General features: G+C 51.7%; 1 protein-coding gene and 1 long non-coding RNA gene across 2 annotated transcripts in view; both read right to left on the bottom strand.

The window, feature by feature from the left end:
- Nucleotides 1-7,426, bottom strand: LOC131492661 (uncharacterized). Its single transcript, XR_009252222.1, has 2 exons — nucleotides 7,327-7,426; nucleotides 1-650 (listed from the first exon to the last, which is right to left on the bottom strand). It is a non-coding gene; the product is annotated as an uncharacterized LOC131492661 (long non-coding RNA).
- Nucleotides 7,427-13,158: 5,732 nt separating this feature from the next.
- Nucleotides 13,159-15,715, bottom strand: part of LOC131492399 (liprin-alpha-1-like) — a 68,432-nt gene continuing 65,875 nt past the window's right edge. Inside the window, 2 exon segments of the mRNA XM_058696027.1 lie at nucleotides 13,159-13,399; nucleotides 15,180-15,259. Of these exon segments, the coding sequence (XP_058552010.1) occupies nucleotides 13,159-13,399; nucleotides 15,180-15,259 (321 nt within the window).

Here is a 15,715-nt window from a genome sequence, read left to right as displayed (position 1 = left end):
TTTCTTTAGCTGATAGTCAACACCAGATATTTTTAATCTCTTCACACTGCACAAGAAAGCATTTCTTGCTAGAAAAAGTGTAGTTAAGGTGAGTCGTTAAAATACAGCGACAATTGCTGCAAATTAAGTCTGCTTATATCAAAACCATGGTTGTAGAGCTAAGGGACATTCGTAAAGGATAATGCAGGCTGTGTCACGGTGATTTTACAAACATGGTAAAATCCTTTTCTCTGTCAGGGTTTCTTAACAAACAATTAAACAATGATAATTACAATACATGCACAGGTTATAAAAGACCGTATTTGTCGTAGGATTCATACATACAGCCATGACAGTACATTCATTTGAAAGACTAAACTGAGATATAAGAACATCAATTGATTCCAAAGGATATTTATAGCCCGGATATACATGAAAGTCAGGAACTCTCTATAGGGAGTGACAAATTTACAGAAATGTACGAAACATTAAATGCTAAATGAGTTTCTCTATCCTATTCACGAATTTTTCAGTAATCAAACACTGTAATACAATATCTCAGGGTCCATATAACAAGGATTAACAGATGAAAGATCTGGTTGAAGTTTCAAATGTAGTCACTGCTGGGCTCAGCGTGCTGCAAGACCATCGGGAGAAGCAGTGTGGGTAAACTGCAAGATAAAAGGAAAGAATCAGTCTTAAGACAGCCCGAAAAGCACCTTCCGGGGCCCCAGGTGGGGCCTAGCGCGTGTCCCCCCTCCCCAAAGACCTTCCTGGCTGAAGAGATTTGAGAATCTAGAGAAAATATGAAGCATTTTGCATTATCAATGAGAATTATTCGATTGAGTTCCTACTGGCTTAAGACTGAAAGTTCCCAAATTAAAAAAAACAAGATGAAGGAATCAATCAACTATTCTTTTATTTTGTCAGGATTTTAAGTAATCTCCACTCCAAAATGGGGCTCAAACTCACTACCCTAAGTTCAAGTGTCATAGGCTCCACCTGGCCTCCAGCCAGGAGCTCCCAACAATCAAACACTGTGGCTGAGACAGGAAAACAGGATGAGAGCAGAACAAAGCCCACCCCTGGAGGTCCTCAGAGCAGGGAGAAGAGGGCCGGGCTCCGGGGCCCACACCCGAAATCTCCATGTTCAAACTCAGCGCCTCAGAGGGCAATGTGCTTCCGCTTTCAAAAGCTAATCTCTCAACTGAGAGGCCACCAGTGTCACTCATGTGAGGACGAGAATCCTCTTGGGCCTGGTCCATTCAAGAAGGTGTGCGTAAAACAAGCCAGCCAGGGCCTGTTGACCCGGGAGCTCCACCAGACCAGGCAAAGGCCAGTGCCACTTGCTCCCGAACGACCGGGAAGGTCAGCTCAGACCTGGAAAATTTCCTACTGCTCCAACAGCAATCCTGCCTCCCTACCAAAAAAGACATTAGCAGACACTGAACCCAAACTTCTTTTTTTACGAAAAGAGTGGAAATACAGTTTTCTCTGGAAAAACTGAGAACACACCAACCTCTTTAAGTGTAAGCACACAAACACCAGCATCCTCTTAGCAGGTGTAGAGAAGCTCGTGTGTGTGTGTTTGTGTGTGTGTGTGTGTGCGTGTGTGTGCGTGTGTGTATGTGTGTGTGTTTGTGAGTCTATGTGCGTCTGCGTGTCTGTGTATTTCTGAAAGTCCCTAAGTGAGCCTGCTGCGGCTCTCCTGGCTCACATGGACATTGCGCAGACAGGACACAGGGTGTCCGACTGTGGCCTGCACGGACGGTGCCCTCTACTCACCAACAGGAGGCGTCGGCAGGATTAAGACACGACTGGCTGAATCCAGCCTCTGTGGTGCAGATACTATGCCTGCTCCAAGCAACACAAGGGGCAGCGTGCAAACGCAGCATGCGGTTAGTCTTAAAATAGCACATGAGGGCACAAATACAGCCCCACACATTCTAAACCACAGCAGCAACCACTGAGGGCTCCCGGGGCACTTCTGAGTGGGGTTCTCTCCACCCGCAAGCAGCCGGGGGAGTCCCCGGGAGTTCACTCTCAAATAGCAAAGGGGCAGTAGAGGCCATGAAAACACTTTCGCCGTGTCCATCTGCCATCTTGTGAAAGAGGGGCCAGGGCTGCCCATCACATACGTAGCTCTGCAAGTGATGCTCTGAGGCTGGTCCAAAGCTCTGAGGACACCCACGATGCCTAGTTGTAGTAGTGGAGAGAATACGCTAATATTCCATCAGATAGAAATGTTAACAAAAATCTCTATCACTGGGGAACTTTGATAAGCAGAAGTCAGGAGTAATCTTAGATCATCCGAGCCTGAGCATGCCACAGCATCTGAACGCCTTGTTACATATTAAGTCGGCCATTCTCCATCAGTGTTCACATTCCAACCCAAGAGCCTCCCATACCTCCGCCAAGAGGCTGGGGCAGAGCAGCACGTCACATACAGACCGGCAGCATCTTCTTTGGCTGCATAGAGGACAGAGAGGAAGTGACCCAGAAGTCTGCAGGGAGAGTCTCTGCTGACTCAGCAGGTAAGTCAAGAGTGTCTTGATCTACATTGCTATCTCTAAGAAGGTGCCCTCCTGAAGCTTCTATCATCATCCTGGGAAATTACAGGACACATTGTGAAATAAAAACCAAAACTATATAGTAAGGTTACCAGCCCTTTAAAATGACCGCACTCTGCAAGTTTGTTTACACCTGTTTACCCCCATTCCTGACAGCCATTGGGGGCCCCCTGCCCAGATGGCTGCCCCAGGCGGTAAAGGGAGGCAGGGCCGTATTTGTGCCAGGACACTGACTGGGCACAAGTCAGGACACTCCTGGGCTGACTGGACCTGCCGCACTGTCTTTGTGAAATCACCTTCCTGCTATAGAAGATACTACCTTTTGGTTTTCAAAACAGTCTTTAAGCTGCGGACAGTGCTACACGCTAGGACGGTCCCACCACACCCTTTCACATGTCCTATTCTCGTCACACTTGAGTGTTCTTATGGCAATGAAGACAGTCTTAAGTAGTGGTGTGGGAGTAAATCAGTCCTGCTGTTGTATAAGGAGAAATCAACACTTCGTGTCTTTTTAAATAAACGACTGTAACCTTCCCCCAGAGCACAGGGCCCTGGACTGCAGAGAGACCTCCGGCCGCCCCCAAACACAACTTACAGGCTCTATTGCCAGGCTGCCATCAACGTGTTATGATGTGAAAAATATTTCTCAAGACTATCAAAAGTCAAATATCAAAAGGAAAGAAACCAAACTCCTCACCTCTGTTAAAATATTGGTTTCTCAATAGCTCATTGGTTTGGTAGTTTTTTAAGTTTTTGTAGGTACATTAATTTATTTTTGAAAGAGACAGAAACAGTATGAGTTGCGGAAGGGCAGAGAGCTAGGGAGAGAGAGAATCCGAAGCAGAATCCCCATTGTCACCGCTGAGCCCAATGGGAGGCTCAAACTCACGAAGTGTGAGATCCCGACCTGAGCTGAAAGCAAGACTCAGATGCTTAAATGATTGAGCTACCAGGCGCCCCTGTTTGTTAGATTTTCAGAGAGAGAGGGAGAGAGAAAGAGAGAACGATTGTGTGTGAGCGAGAGAGGGGCCGATGGAAAGGGTGACAGAGGACCCAAAGCAGGCTCCACGCAGACAGCAGCCAGCCCAATGCTGGCCTCAGACTCACAAGCAGTGTGATCCTGACCTGAGCCAAAGTCAGACACTCAACCAACTGAGCCACACAGGCGCCCCAAAGCTCATTTGTTAATAAATTAAGAGTGAAGCTTAACTTGTAAGGTAAAATTATCTCCACATTTGGAAGAGTAGTCTGGTACATGATTCTTACAAACATAATAATCTACGTTACTTTTTTTTTTTTTTTTTTAAGATTTTACTTTCAGGAAATCTCTACCCCCAACACAGGGCTCAAAGTGACAACCTAGAGATTATGAGTCACGCTGTCCTCCGACTCAGCCAGCCAGGCACCCCCAAATATAATACTTAACAGTTAACGCAAATTTAGATATCATTAGGCCGAAAACTTATTTCACCGACCCTTTGGTCAGTCCCCATGACCAAAAGGTGGTTCAACTCCCATTCCAAGATAGCACGAGCCTGAAATCACGAGCAAACACCCCAAAAGTTATGTCAATCTAAAGGATGACGACATATTGCACTTGCGTTGAAACCAAGACTTCAAACTCAAAACAATATCCATTGAATCCTAATAGTGTATTTTCAATCAGAGATGTTAACGTGGAGTCCATTAATGGGCTTGATTTACTTATCTTTGAGAGGCAGAGAGACAGCACGAGCAGGGGAGGGGCAGCGAGAGATGGAGAGAGAGAATCCCAAACAGACTCCACGTTGTCGGCACGGAGCCCGACTTGGGGCTCGACGCCACCAACTATGAGATCATGACCTGAGCCCAAAGCAAGGGTCGAGCGCCGAATCATCTGAGCCCCCCAGGAAGCCCACAGGAATGGGCCTTTGGGGAGAGGGGTCCATGCTCTCCGGGAAATTAGACAAGGGTGCCGTGGAGGGGGATTTGCACTGGGGACACTGAGGGCATTCCCAAAGGTGTTCAGTGTTCTGTAGAAGGATCAAAAGATTCCTGATTCTCCATTGAGCCCATGAGTCAAACAGAATTCCACTGGGAAATCAGAAACAGAAGCCATGAAACTTCCACGTGGCACACAAAGTAAGAGTGTTTCCCTCTCCACATAAGAGCTAAATGCACGCCAGTCTCACGAGCCTGTGAGGGGAAGGGACAGGCAGAGCTCAGGCAGGAGGAGGCAGCACCGAGGACTCCGTGCCACACACCACAGACCGGGCCTGGGGAGAGAGGACTAGTTGTGCGGTGAAGCTACGCGCTGCCTTGCTACAATACAGGTTGCAGGGTCTCCAGCAAGAGAGCAGTGGGCGGGTGCGGACGGCCAGGTGTCACCTGTGTGTTCTGGGTCGGGTTCTGCACCAGAAGCGCCAGGGCGGTGACATCCAAGGTCCCATCTGAGGCCATCAACGTGCCGTGAACTCCACTGTCTACGCGATTCTTGGCATCCGCTTTAAGGCCAATCGATAGGACCCAGCGAATCACTGGGTCCTTCCTCCAAACCAGCACCTCTGCCGACAGTCAACACCCATGGCCACGGTGGCTGCCGAAAGCTCTCTCCATCACAACCACACCCTGTAATGCAGGACAAGGATCTCTGCTGTGTGCCCCAAGCCTATGCTTCAGCTGCACACTCCGGGTGTTCTGGAAAACCTTCCTCCCGTCAGACAACACTGTTGGCCCCGTGCCTGGGCACCTTGTCACTTCAACACAAACGTCTCAGTTCTAATCGCAAAGCCCGCTTTGTGGACTCAGTTGAAAATCAGAGAGACCTGAAAAGACTCCCCAGCATATTAAGAGACTGTGACGGGATACCTCACGTTCATGCAAAGTAACAAAGATTGCATTTGCTTTAGGAGACATGGAAAAATCACCAGATGATTCACTAGTTACTTCTGGTGAAAGACTGCTTCTGTCAACTGTGAAGAGATTTAAAAGGAAGTACACACTACAGGAAACACATTTACCCAATTCATTTCCAAGGTCTTTCACTAGGTAAAATAGCAGTTGTTCAAACGCATGGACACGCTTCAAACACTTGCAGATCCTTATTACATTTCTCTGTTACATACCTTATAATTAAATTATGTATATACACAACGTGTATCACAAAGGTTGGCTTCTGGCTTTTCTTGTGATTCACAATAACTCAATCACAGCTAGGCTATCCTTCAACTGGGCCATCCCCGCTGCCCCTTTTTCTCAAGTTTATTGATTTTTGAGAGAGACACAGACAGAGACAGAGACAGAGACAGAGACAGAGACACAGCAAGAAAGTGGGGGAGTGGCAGACGAAGGGAGGGAGGGACAGGATCCAACCTAGGCTCCACACTGTCAGCGCAGAACACGACAAAGGGCTCGAACCCACGGACCGTGACATCATGAGCTGAGCTGAAGTCGGAGCCTTAACCGGACGAGCCCTCCAGACACCCCTCGCTTCTGGATTTTCAATCGGCCCCCAGCACCGAACTCTGTGCTGAGGAACCAGAGTTACAAGCCCACATCCTGGAGGCATGGAAGACTCGTCTGCCTTTTGTGGTTAGTTACTTCCTTCCTCAGCTTTCAGATACCCAATTCCTTGCTGTGGCTGCGCCCCTCCCGGTTACAGAACTCTGCCTCCTCCGTGCGGTAAGATGGACGAGCACTGTGGCCGCCAGGGACCAGGCCTACTGAACAGGGTCCCGATTTCCCTCAAGGACTCAATTCTCGACACCACACAAGATTTTCCAATCACCTGCTCCAATGGAAACCTCAGGTGAGTGCTTCCCAGCCTTACAGTTAGAGCCCACTCAAAGACATTGAGAAATCTGCGGAATTCTACAGGGAGTAGGCACACGTATGAGGTCTCCTAACCTGTGACTGACAACACGCATCTCACAGTTAGGACGTAAACGAAGCAGTGAGGTGGTCGTTCGTAACAAGAATCGTGCCATCAAATACGACGTGACCACGGCCGTGACTGAGACTCATTCTCCCAGGCGGACATTGTCAACACTAGGCACCTTTCGTGGAGCCTTATGGGGCTCTACCTCACCGCCACCTCCCTGAGAACTTCACTCCTCATAGCCCACTGTACCCAGAAGCCTTACCAGAAACAGTCGGTTAACACATATTTTATAAGTGACGTGTATATGCTACATTCCTTCATAAAACAAGGTAAATGTGATTAAGAAAACCATAAAGAAAATACATTTACATCACTCTACTGGATGGAAACACATAACTTGCCTATAAGTGGACCTGATCTTCAAACCCTGGCTGTTCAAGGGTCAACCGTATGTTTCTGGGACTGGCCATGCATGTCCACAGAGACCACAGTATGATCCACTCTCAGACACTGCTTTATACCTATGATAACACAGAACCCAAGTGAGCAATTTGAACATCTCAGCCCCGGAGAAAGTCACTTACACACACTCTGTGAAACTGAATCAAATGCTGGGGCAAACAACTCAATAAACGCTGTCCTCATATGACCAAGTACTTAACCCATACCTCCTGAAGATGACAAAATAAACGCAGGAAACACAGTGAAATGTTTTGGCCAATTTTTGTGACCTCAATTCAGTGGCTCCAATTCAGTGGCTGTGGGGAAGCAGAGTGATGAAAGGGGAGGTGGGGGGTGTCAACGGCCACGGGAGGTCTCCCGACACGGGGAGGGGTCTGCAGGCAGAGACACCACGGATCTAGAGGAATGAGGCCAGTAAGACCACCCACACGCTGCAAACACGCAGGGGACACCAACCTGGTCATGCAGGCTCGTCGCTAGCGTGGCTGGGGTGGACCTTTTGTTTTCTGGCGAGCAACCAGCGGGTGGATTTTGTGATGCCCTTCTTCTTGGGGGCGTTGTTCAGTGAGTCCTCGTTAGTGCTAGTGTTGCTGAGGTTGCTCAAGGGGCCATCCTGAGAGGCTGTGGATCTGGGGGACGCACAGGAGAGCATCTTCCACGCGTGCTCGTCGCACGACACACCGCCCCACGTGATTAGAAGCACAATCCCCCAGCTTCTAGGGAGGGCTGCGCCCTGGGAGCTGACACTGTCTCCCTCCCAAGTATATCTGGAGTCCAAGCACCTTGGGTGGAGAACGCTCAGCACCCCTCCCTGGCCGTGACCCGGGAGCACGGAGGACATGCACACCTGAGCCACCCCAGGACGTGGTGCGAGTAACAGAGAGGCTGCTGAAGCTGCCTGGTGGGGGTGGGGGGAAGAGAGCATGGCTCCTGACAACCCCACAGGGCACAGTGCAGCCCAGGAGAGGAGCCCTAGGGAGCATGTCACCCAGGATCCACCGGGAGGAAAAGGCAGGTCTCAGGACTGCTGGTGTGTAGGATCTGAGCAAACGAGGTTGCCCTACAGCCACCAGCATCACAAGACTCTGGTCTTTCCCACCTGCCTTTTGCCCTGCTGGCCACACCCAGGGCACCCAGGCAGGTATCCCAAGAACACCGTGCACGTAAACTCAGTTCATTGGCCTTTCTTTGGAATCGCTGTTCCGACCCTTTCTCCCCCATGGAGAGATCAAAGGGTTCTCAGAGCTGAAAACCAGCCCACAGGCATATCTCCTACGATGCCTGTGCCCCTTACTTTGTGGCGTCCCTGATGTCCTCGTGGCTGGCCTTGGGCAGTGCCCCTTGCTGCAGCCTGTCCAAGCTCAGGGACCTCTGGGAAGAAGGAGCTGATGGTACACATCGTGTCCTTGCCACACTATCTTGTGACTCTTCCTCCAAAGGCAGCAACTGTGGGGTGGAGAGGAGAGTGACATGAGTTCACCGTGCACCCAGACAGAGGAGCACAGCCCTGAAATGACAGCCAGCAACTCATTTGAAAAGCTATGAGCTGTGCTTTGTGCAGCGTCCAAAACGACTTCCTAGGATCGACATAACACCAGGCGAAAGGGTGGATTCGCGTCCGGGCAGTGGGCCCACTGAGACCCCCAGCCCATCTGCACCGAGGGGTGTACCCTCCCCAGGACCTCCAACCACCAGGAGCCCGGCCACAGAAGGTAGAGGCGGAGACCCAGACCATGTCACCATACACCACGGCCAGCTGAGAAGGAAGGTGCTTGTTTCCTGACGCCATTCAGGGCAAACCCTGGTGAGCACGGAGCCCTCCCATGCACGATTGTGCAAAGCTCTTTGTTTGGGGGAAATGGAGCGAGCTTGTGGCCTAATCCACTGTCACTTCTGGTAGCGATGCAAGGCTGGAATCTACAGGGACGTGTGTAAAATGACAAGGCACCCAACCCCCTGACCCCACACTCGGGTCTGACTTCTGCTTCTCGGGGACATTTCGGTTGAGGTTACAAACTGACGGACTCATCGGCAGCTTACAGACAGTCTGCTCGACACGGTGGAGACACAGTGTCCCTTGGCTGCCGTCACGACAAATGAACCCCTTCTGACTCCATTTTTCCTTCTGTCACAGGTTGTGGGTCTGCGGCTATGTGGCTGTGGGCCCTGGAAAAGACCGTGGAGCCACGGACCCGCCAGCGTTATGACCCTTGACAGGTCCTGGTGGTGAGGCAGGGCCGGATCTCATGAGACACACGTGTAGGACGGGCGAGACAGGCACAGCCAACTGGGTTTGTACCAGGACCTCCGAAGCTGCATGGGGCTCGGGACACCCATGGCGGTCAGCACCAAGTGGAGCTGAGCTCAGGGAAGACACAAGCATAACCAACAATTACAGACACCTGCCTCCTCTCCTGATTTCCATGACAATCATCAGACAACAAAAGGCTACCTTAACAGGCTACAAATTATCCACAGAAATCCAAACAGGGTTTGCTTGCTACTTGCTTCACGCAAGTAGATTTCATACCCAGGTGGAAGCAAGGATATGGAGAAAACAAACGCCAAAACGGAACAGGACAGGCAGCCACACTAGCGACCAGGCTATGAGGTGAGCAGAGACGGAGGGTTCCGGGAGCACACCCTCCCCTGTGTCGCAGCGCAGTCCACACACAGGCCCCCGCCCAGCACTGGGTCCTGCCAGACTTGTGCCTATGGGCCAATTCAGTCTCAGCCAAAACGGGAGACTCCCGCAAGGCTGGGAAGTGCAATGCCCGTGCTGGCCCTGTCCGCATGGACCTGACACCCACTGCACATACACCTAGACTTCATCCCCCAAAACCTCCAAAGAGCCCTCCAAGTAGCCATCAGTGAGCTGGGGGAGCAGGCCGTCCTGCCTGGGTGTTCATCACACGACCCTCTGTTCCTTGAGAAAGGCTTGCCACAGAGGAAAAGGCAGCACGAGCCAGCAGAATGCAGGGCGTGCCCTGTGCCCCGTCGCCGATGTGAGCTCCTGATCTCTGAGGACCGTGCACCGATGGGCAGTGTGTGGACACCCCAAGGGCCATGATTCTTTCGCTGTCCTCACTTACCAGGAGGGCAAGGCAGGAGAAAAAGACGGTGATTAATACACCCCGGTCACAAAACAACCAGTGACCGAACTGGCACTTGAACGCGAGAATTCAACTGAATGGACACACCATCTCTGCAGTGGAGGGCCTCCCCCAGCTGCCGCCCAGCTCTGTATCAGAGGCACGGCCCTGTCAGCACATGGCTGGGAAGGTCTGGGATGGGGGTACGATCCAGGAAGCAAGGCATCCCAGTTATGATGCGGACTCTCTGGTCGAGGGTTCCGACCTGAGGCACGGCGCTTCCCCTGAGAATGGGCACACCCACATCATTGTCCCCTGGACACAGGAGGTGTCCTGTCCCAGTGAGGGGCACTGTAAATGGGAGAAGGGCGCCCGAGCAAAGGTGGGGTATGTGGCAGAGTGGTTTCTTGGCCAGTGTTTGCCCTGCAAAGTGTCCTCATGCACAGGACCCCGGCTCTCGGGCTCTGGTTGCACATCTGGAAATGGGCTAACCACACAAGCTGTGGCTCGCGGGGATGTCTGTGAGGGCCAGGTAACAGGATCCTAAACCACTGCACACACCAGGTGGCGAACCCGAAGAGCTCATTGAATGCTACTGGCTACGGCTGTCAAAAGTGGTTATCCCGAAATCGAAACTCTATGGCTCTGCTTCAGTAATTTCTCTTCCTAGAAACTTCTATGTCTCATGGAACTAAGTACGCAGCGCAGCGAGCAAGACACAAACGAGAGACAACGGCGAGCTCTGGTGGCCGTCGCAGGTACCGTGGAAACCGGCCGCCACGCTCGAGTCCCCAGTGGCTCCTGTACTTCCCCGCACACGCCAGCCGCTCGTCCTTACCCAGCTGTGGTGCTCACTGTGAAGAGACGGGCACTCTCCCCCACACCACAGACAAACACGGCTAGGTTGCACTACGAAACCCTTTCGCTTCCTCCGATGCTTCCTTACATCACTAGGCTGACAGAGGCATGCAAAGAAAGGAAGAGAAATCAGATTTACTGCACACTAGGAAGTTAAAATTTCCAAGACAAAACGAGCAAACATATTTTAAAGAGAACAACAGGATGGATATAATTGAGAGAAGATTTAGAAACAACCACGACTGGAAGCAGAACTTTGTGCCACCACACATGTAAACGTGTGTTTACCAGAGACGCTACCAATTATCACTCAGGGACGTAAAACTCCATTACAACATACACAACTCATTAAAACATGGCATCCTGCCGAACAAAGACATCTAACAGGTGCCTATTCTAAACTTTCCTGTAACTGTTCTCCTTGTTGAAAACCAAGTTACACCTTTACAGTATCACCCTAGGGGATGCCGAAGTTCCCGCAACACCTTGTATAACTCCAAACAAACCCACTCTGTTAATGCCCTGCTGGACGTGAATGTGAAATCCTGACCTAGAATTTGAGTGACAACCTCTCACAAATCACTGTGCTGGTTACAGGAGGGTGCCCTGGGCAGGTACGTGATAAAAACGGGCTTAGGGGCAGGTGACAGCTTCACTTGTAGGAGTCCTGAGTTTCAGTGTAGAAGGCAGTACTTGTGCTCAGTAAGCCCATGAGATTTGGAGTCCTGAACACGAGCGTCGGCTCCGCAAAGCGTGCTGTCTGTATCGAGCTTCCGTTCAGCTATGCTCAGTGCCTTATGTCTTTTGAAGAAACACTTCGTTTACAAATTATTACCTAGATCAAACCCGTATCCACCTGTACTATACAGTGATACGCTAACGACAATTTATCACTATTGGGGCAAAACCCCACTATCTACTGACAAATGAAGATGCAGGAGAAACAACACGAGCCAGCCACGACTGACCACAGACGCTCCAGGGCAAAACAGCAAACTGACAAAACACAAACCACAGAACTTTTTTTTTTTTTTTTTTAATGTTTTTTATTTATTTATTTTTGGGACAGAGAGAGACAGAGCATGAACGGGGGAGGGGCAGAGAGAGAGAGGGAGACACGGAATCGGAAACAGGCTCCAGGCTCCGAGCCATCAGCCCAGAGCCTGACGCGGGGCTCGAACTCACGGACCGCGAGATCGTGACCTGGCTGAAGTCGGACGCTTAACCGACTGCGCCACCCAGGCGCCCCAAACCACAGAACTTTTACCCTGTGTCTCCTTCCAGCTAGCACTGCGTCTCTGCTCCCAACCAGAGTTCAAGTCCTCCAGAAAGCTGCCCCTACTGTGTCTACACAGACTCTGGAACTCTGGCGAGTGGGCTTTAGCGCAAGGGCTCCTGGACCAGACCACCGTGCTCCTCGGCCTCCACCTTGCCTGGCCCCACCCAGCACGACCAGGCCACCGCTCTCCCTTTCCCTGAGCACCTGGCTCACTGAGCTCCTTCCACCTTGTCGTGACCGCTTGGTCTCTGCCAGTTCTGTGTCTCTCTCTCCACTGCCACACTGGGCAGTGCCCAGAGACCCACCCTTGGACTCTGGGGCTATCCACAGGTGCCCACCTAGGGACTTGTCAATCATCTGTCAAACAGAAATAGATTACTAACACACATATCGCCTTTTACTTCCCTTTCGCTGCTGGTCTCTTCTCACTACACTGTGCACACATAGGGGTGCAGGCCTATCCTCTGACTTTTTATCTATTTATTGCTTTCTTTGTTTTATTTCAAGTGGGGGACGAGCAGAGAGAGGGAGAGAGAGAGAATCCCAAGCAGGCTCTAGGCGCGGTCAGCACAGAGCCCCATGCGGGACTGCGGGGCTCCGGGGCTCGATCTCACAAACCCAGAGATCGTGACATGAGCAGAAATCAGCAGTCGGACGCTTGACCGACTGAGCCACCCGGCGCCCCTCATCTGGGTTTTTCAGTCATGCTGCACCCTAGCTCTGGGACGATGTCTGCACCAAACTTGTTCCATGACTACAGGTGCTCAAAACTTACACAAATATATAAAAATATACGCAGCCGAAGAGACAAAGGACAAAAGTACTTAAACTCCAAAGGTGAATTCTTTGTTGTTTAAGGATGAATACACGTGTTCATTTAACCTTCATTAGCGTTTCAAACCCTTACTAATTTGCATTGTGCTGTACTTAACACTAGGTCCTATCTTAATCCACATTGCTACTTGATACAAAGAAAGAACAAAAGCTCTCAAAAGTAAATTCTAAGGCAGCAAAAGAAGAATGGGGGAAGCGGCAAGGAGAAAGCAGCCTATCAGTCCTTTAGTTCCAGAAGAGCCTCACAGACAGGAAAAGGCAGGTGACATTGGAGCTGGCAGGTGGGTCCCACGAGAGCCCCCAGAGGATGGAGGTCCTTGCCTTGGAAGGCTCATGTCGCAGACGGGCCACACGGCCTTTCCGGCGGCGCTGCAACACCGCGCTGCTGCTGCTGCTGCTGCTGGCATCCGTGGGGCTGTCCGCCAGACGGAACCTGGAAGCTGGGATGCTGCCGACGTGCGTCCGCCTGAAATACGGAGGGAAACAATCAACAAACACGCACACACACACCAAGGTTGTTATCTAAAGAAAAGGGGACTTTGTCAGCCAGGCCAAAACCCGTCAATTAGGAAAATGAGGTCACAGAAAAAGGTCTCCAAGGAAGGCATCCTTGCCCCTGGCTCCAGTGCAAGCCCGCTAGCCGGGTCCTGTGGAGACAGGGTCTCCCGGGCCCAGCAGGTGCAACGCATCCCCGCGGCCCAGACGTCCCCGAGGTGGAGCAGCGCCTGCCCCCAGTCAAGCTGTCATCCAGCGTGTCTGCACCACCTCCTGCCCAACTGACCGGGAAGCACTCCTATACGTCCCTCTGGCCTTCACCTGCCATCGGACCACGTGTGCCAAGGCCCTCGCTGTGATGCCAGGTGACCCCAGGTTTTCCTCCACCAGCCACTTTCGGGCGCCCCAGGGGCATCCGCGGCAGGATCCTTGGGAACCACAGCTCGCAGCTCCCGTACACAGGAGGCAAAAGCGTCTCTGGCCTCTGTGCAGTTAGACTAACAGACAAATGTCCCCCTTGGCCACAGAAGTCTCCAGAAAAGTTCCATGGAGCCCCGAGCCCCTAGGGTGGAGTCACTTAATTGGGCTGTCAGCTGCTCCCCTCAGCAAAGGCTCTGGGCACGAAGCGGTCAGCAGCTGTGAAGGAGCACCCGCCAGCCCACGTGCCCGGCCTCAGCCACGGGCTCACCCTCCACACTTGAACCCTGCACGGGAGTCCAGTGGCTCCTTGCTCTCTGGAAAAGAAGAGAAGCTGACTTCCGTTGCACAAATCCCAGTGCGGCCTGAGTGGGCCTGCTTTTGGAGCAGGAGCCTGCACCTAAGGGGGCCCAGTCAGCTACTCGAGGCACTGTCACACCAGAATGACTCTCACCTGGTACCTATTTCTTACAAAGAAGCAAGCAAACCTTTTAATACCTGCTGACAATTACTGTCTGCAGGACGCAGCTCACAAGCCGGCTGACCCGCTCCCTCACAGGCGACTCACCAATGTCCCAACAGACTTAAAGCGATTACATGTCATTCTCCACTCTTTTCAAAAAGCTAAGAAACTGGGAGCACTGCGCTAACCCCACCAATGTGAAGGTGACCTTCACAACCATGGCCACGTGTCCACTCCCATGGTGACCCCACTGGCGTTACCGAAGGGACCACAGCTTCCGGGGACGCTGGGTCCGAATCTGGCACGCTGGACCCCTCCTAGCCCCACACCATCACTGCCACACTCGGTGGAGGGAGGCCGCAAATAAACCCACCCAAACACGAACAGAACTTTCCCTAACTTCCACGCCTCCTCCCATGGCTGTGAGCTCTGTCATGCCTCCCGGTCTCCTGAGATTCCAAACCTAACCTCTGCAATGAGGTTTCACTTCTCCTTCTTGCCAACTACGAAGCTACCGGCTCCCTGAGCTACATCCAGTCACTCTGCCCATTCGGCCAAAGGATTCCTCTGGAAGATACACAGCAGGTGCTAACATATGTGTTTGTGAGGTGGTTCATGTTAGGCACGGTGAAGGGCAGTGTCCCCCCCAGCCCCGCCCCATCATCAGTTAGGTGGTACCTGGAAAATGGATCGCATCAGACTACAACACGCTCAGGGTTATTGTGTGTAACTCTGATCCGGTTCGGGTCATACCATAGCACACCCACGGTTCTACATTGGAACCATGAGCTGGTTCAGGTCATACTGGTGACAGAGGGAAGCCGCCCCCAGCCGCATCTCAAACACATCTGTGACCCGGGAAATGTCATACCCGTGGTGAAGCGAAGAGCCTCTCAGTCTTGCCCGCTTTAATTCAGCCCTCAGTGCTTCCATGCTCTGTAGAAGCCGATCCTGCAAAGCAGCAAATGACAACGACACTCACTGCAAGCAAGGTTAACGATTCTTTGCCTCAAGAGTCCGTTCAACACGGAGCACAAACTGGTAGTGGCCAGAGGAGAGGAGAGTAGGGGCGGTGGGCAAAAGAGGTGATGCTGATTAGGAGGCATAAGCATCCAGATATCAAATAAGGCCGTCTCGGGGATGAAAAGCACCGTACAGGGAATACGGTCCGTGATACCCTAAGGACTCTGTATGGTGACACACGGTGACCACAGTGATGGTGGTGAGCACAGAGTTACGCGTGCAATTGGTGAAACGGTATGCTGTCTACTTGAAACTGATACAACACTGTAGGTTCATTACACGATGGGGAAATTCAGCAGTTACAAACCCCAAGACCATTGTCTCCAAGAGTCCTCCAGTAAACACCCGGATCACCAAGTGAACGTCCTAAACCCTACTGAACAG

The sequence above is a fragment of the Neofelis nebulosa genome, chromosome 13 (genome assembly GCF_028018385.1).
Source record: "Neofelis nebulosa isolate mNeoNeb1 chromosome 13, mNeoNeb1.pri, whole genome shotgun sequence".
NCBI classification, from domain to species: domain Eukaryota; kingdom Metazoa; phylum Chordata; class Mammalia; order Carnivora; family Felidae; genus Neofelis; species Neofelis nebulosa.
This window is presented reverse-complemented; position numbering and strand designations above follow the sequence as displayed.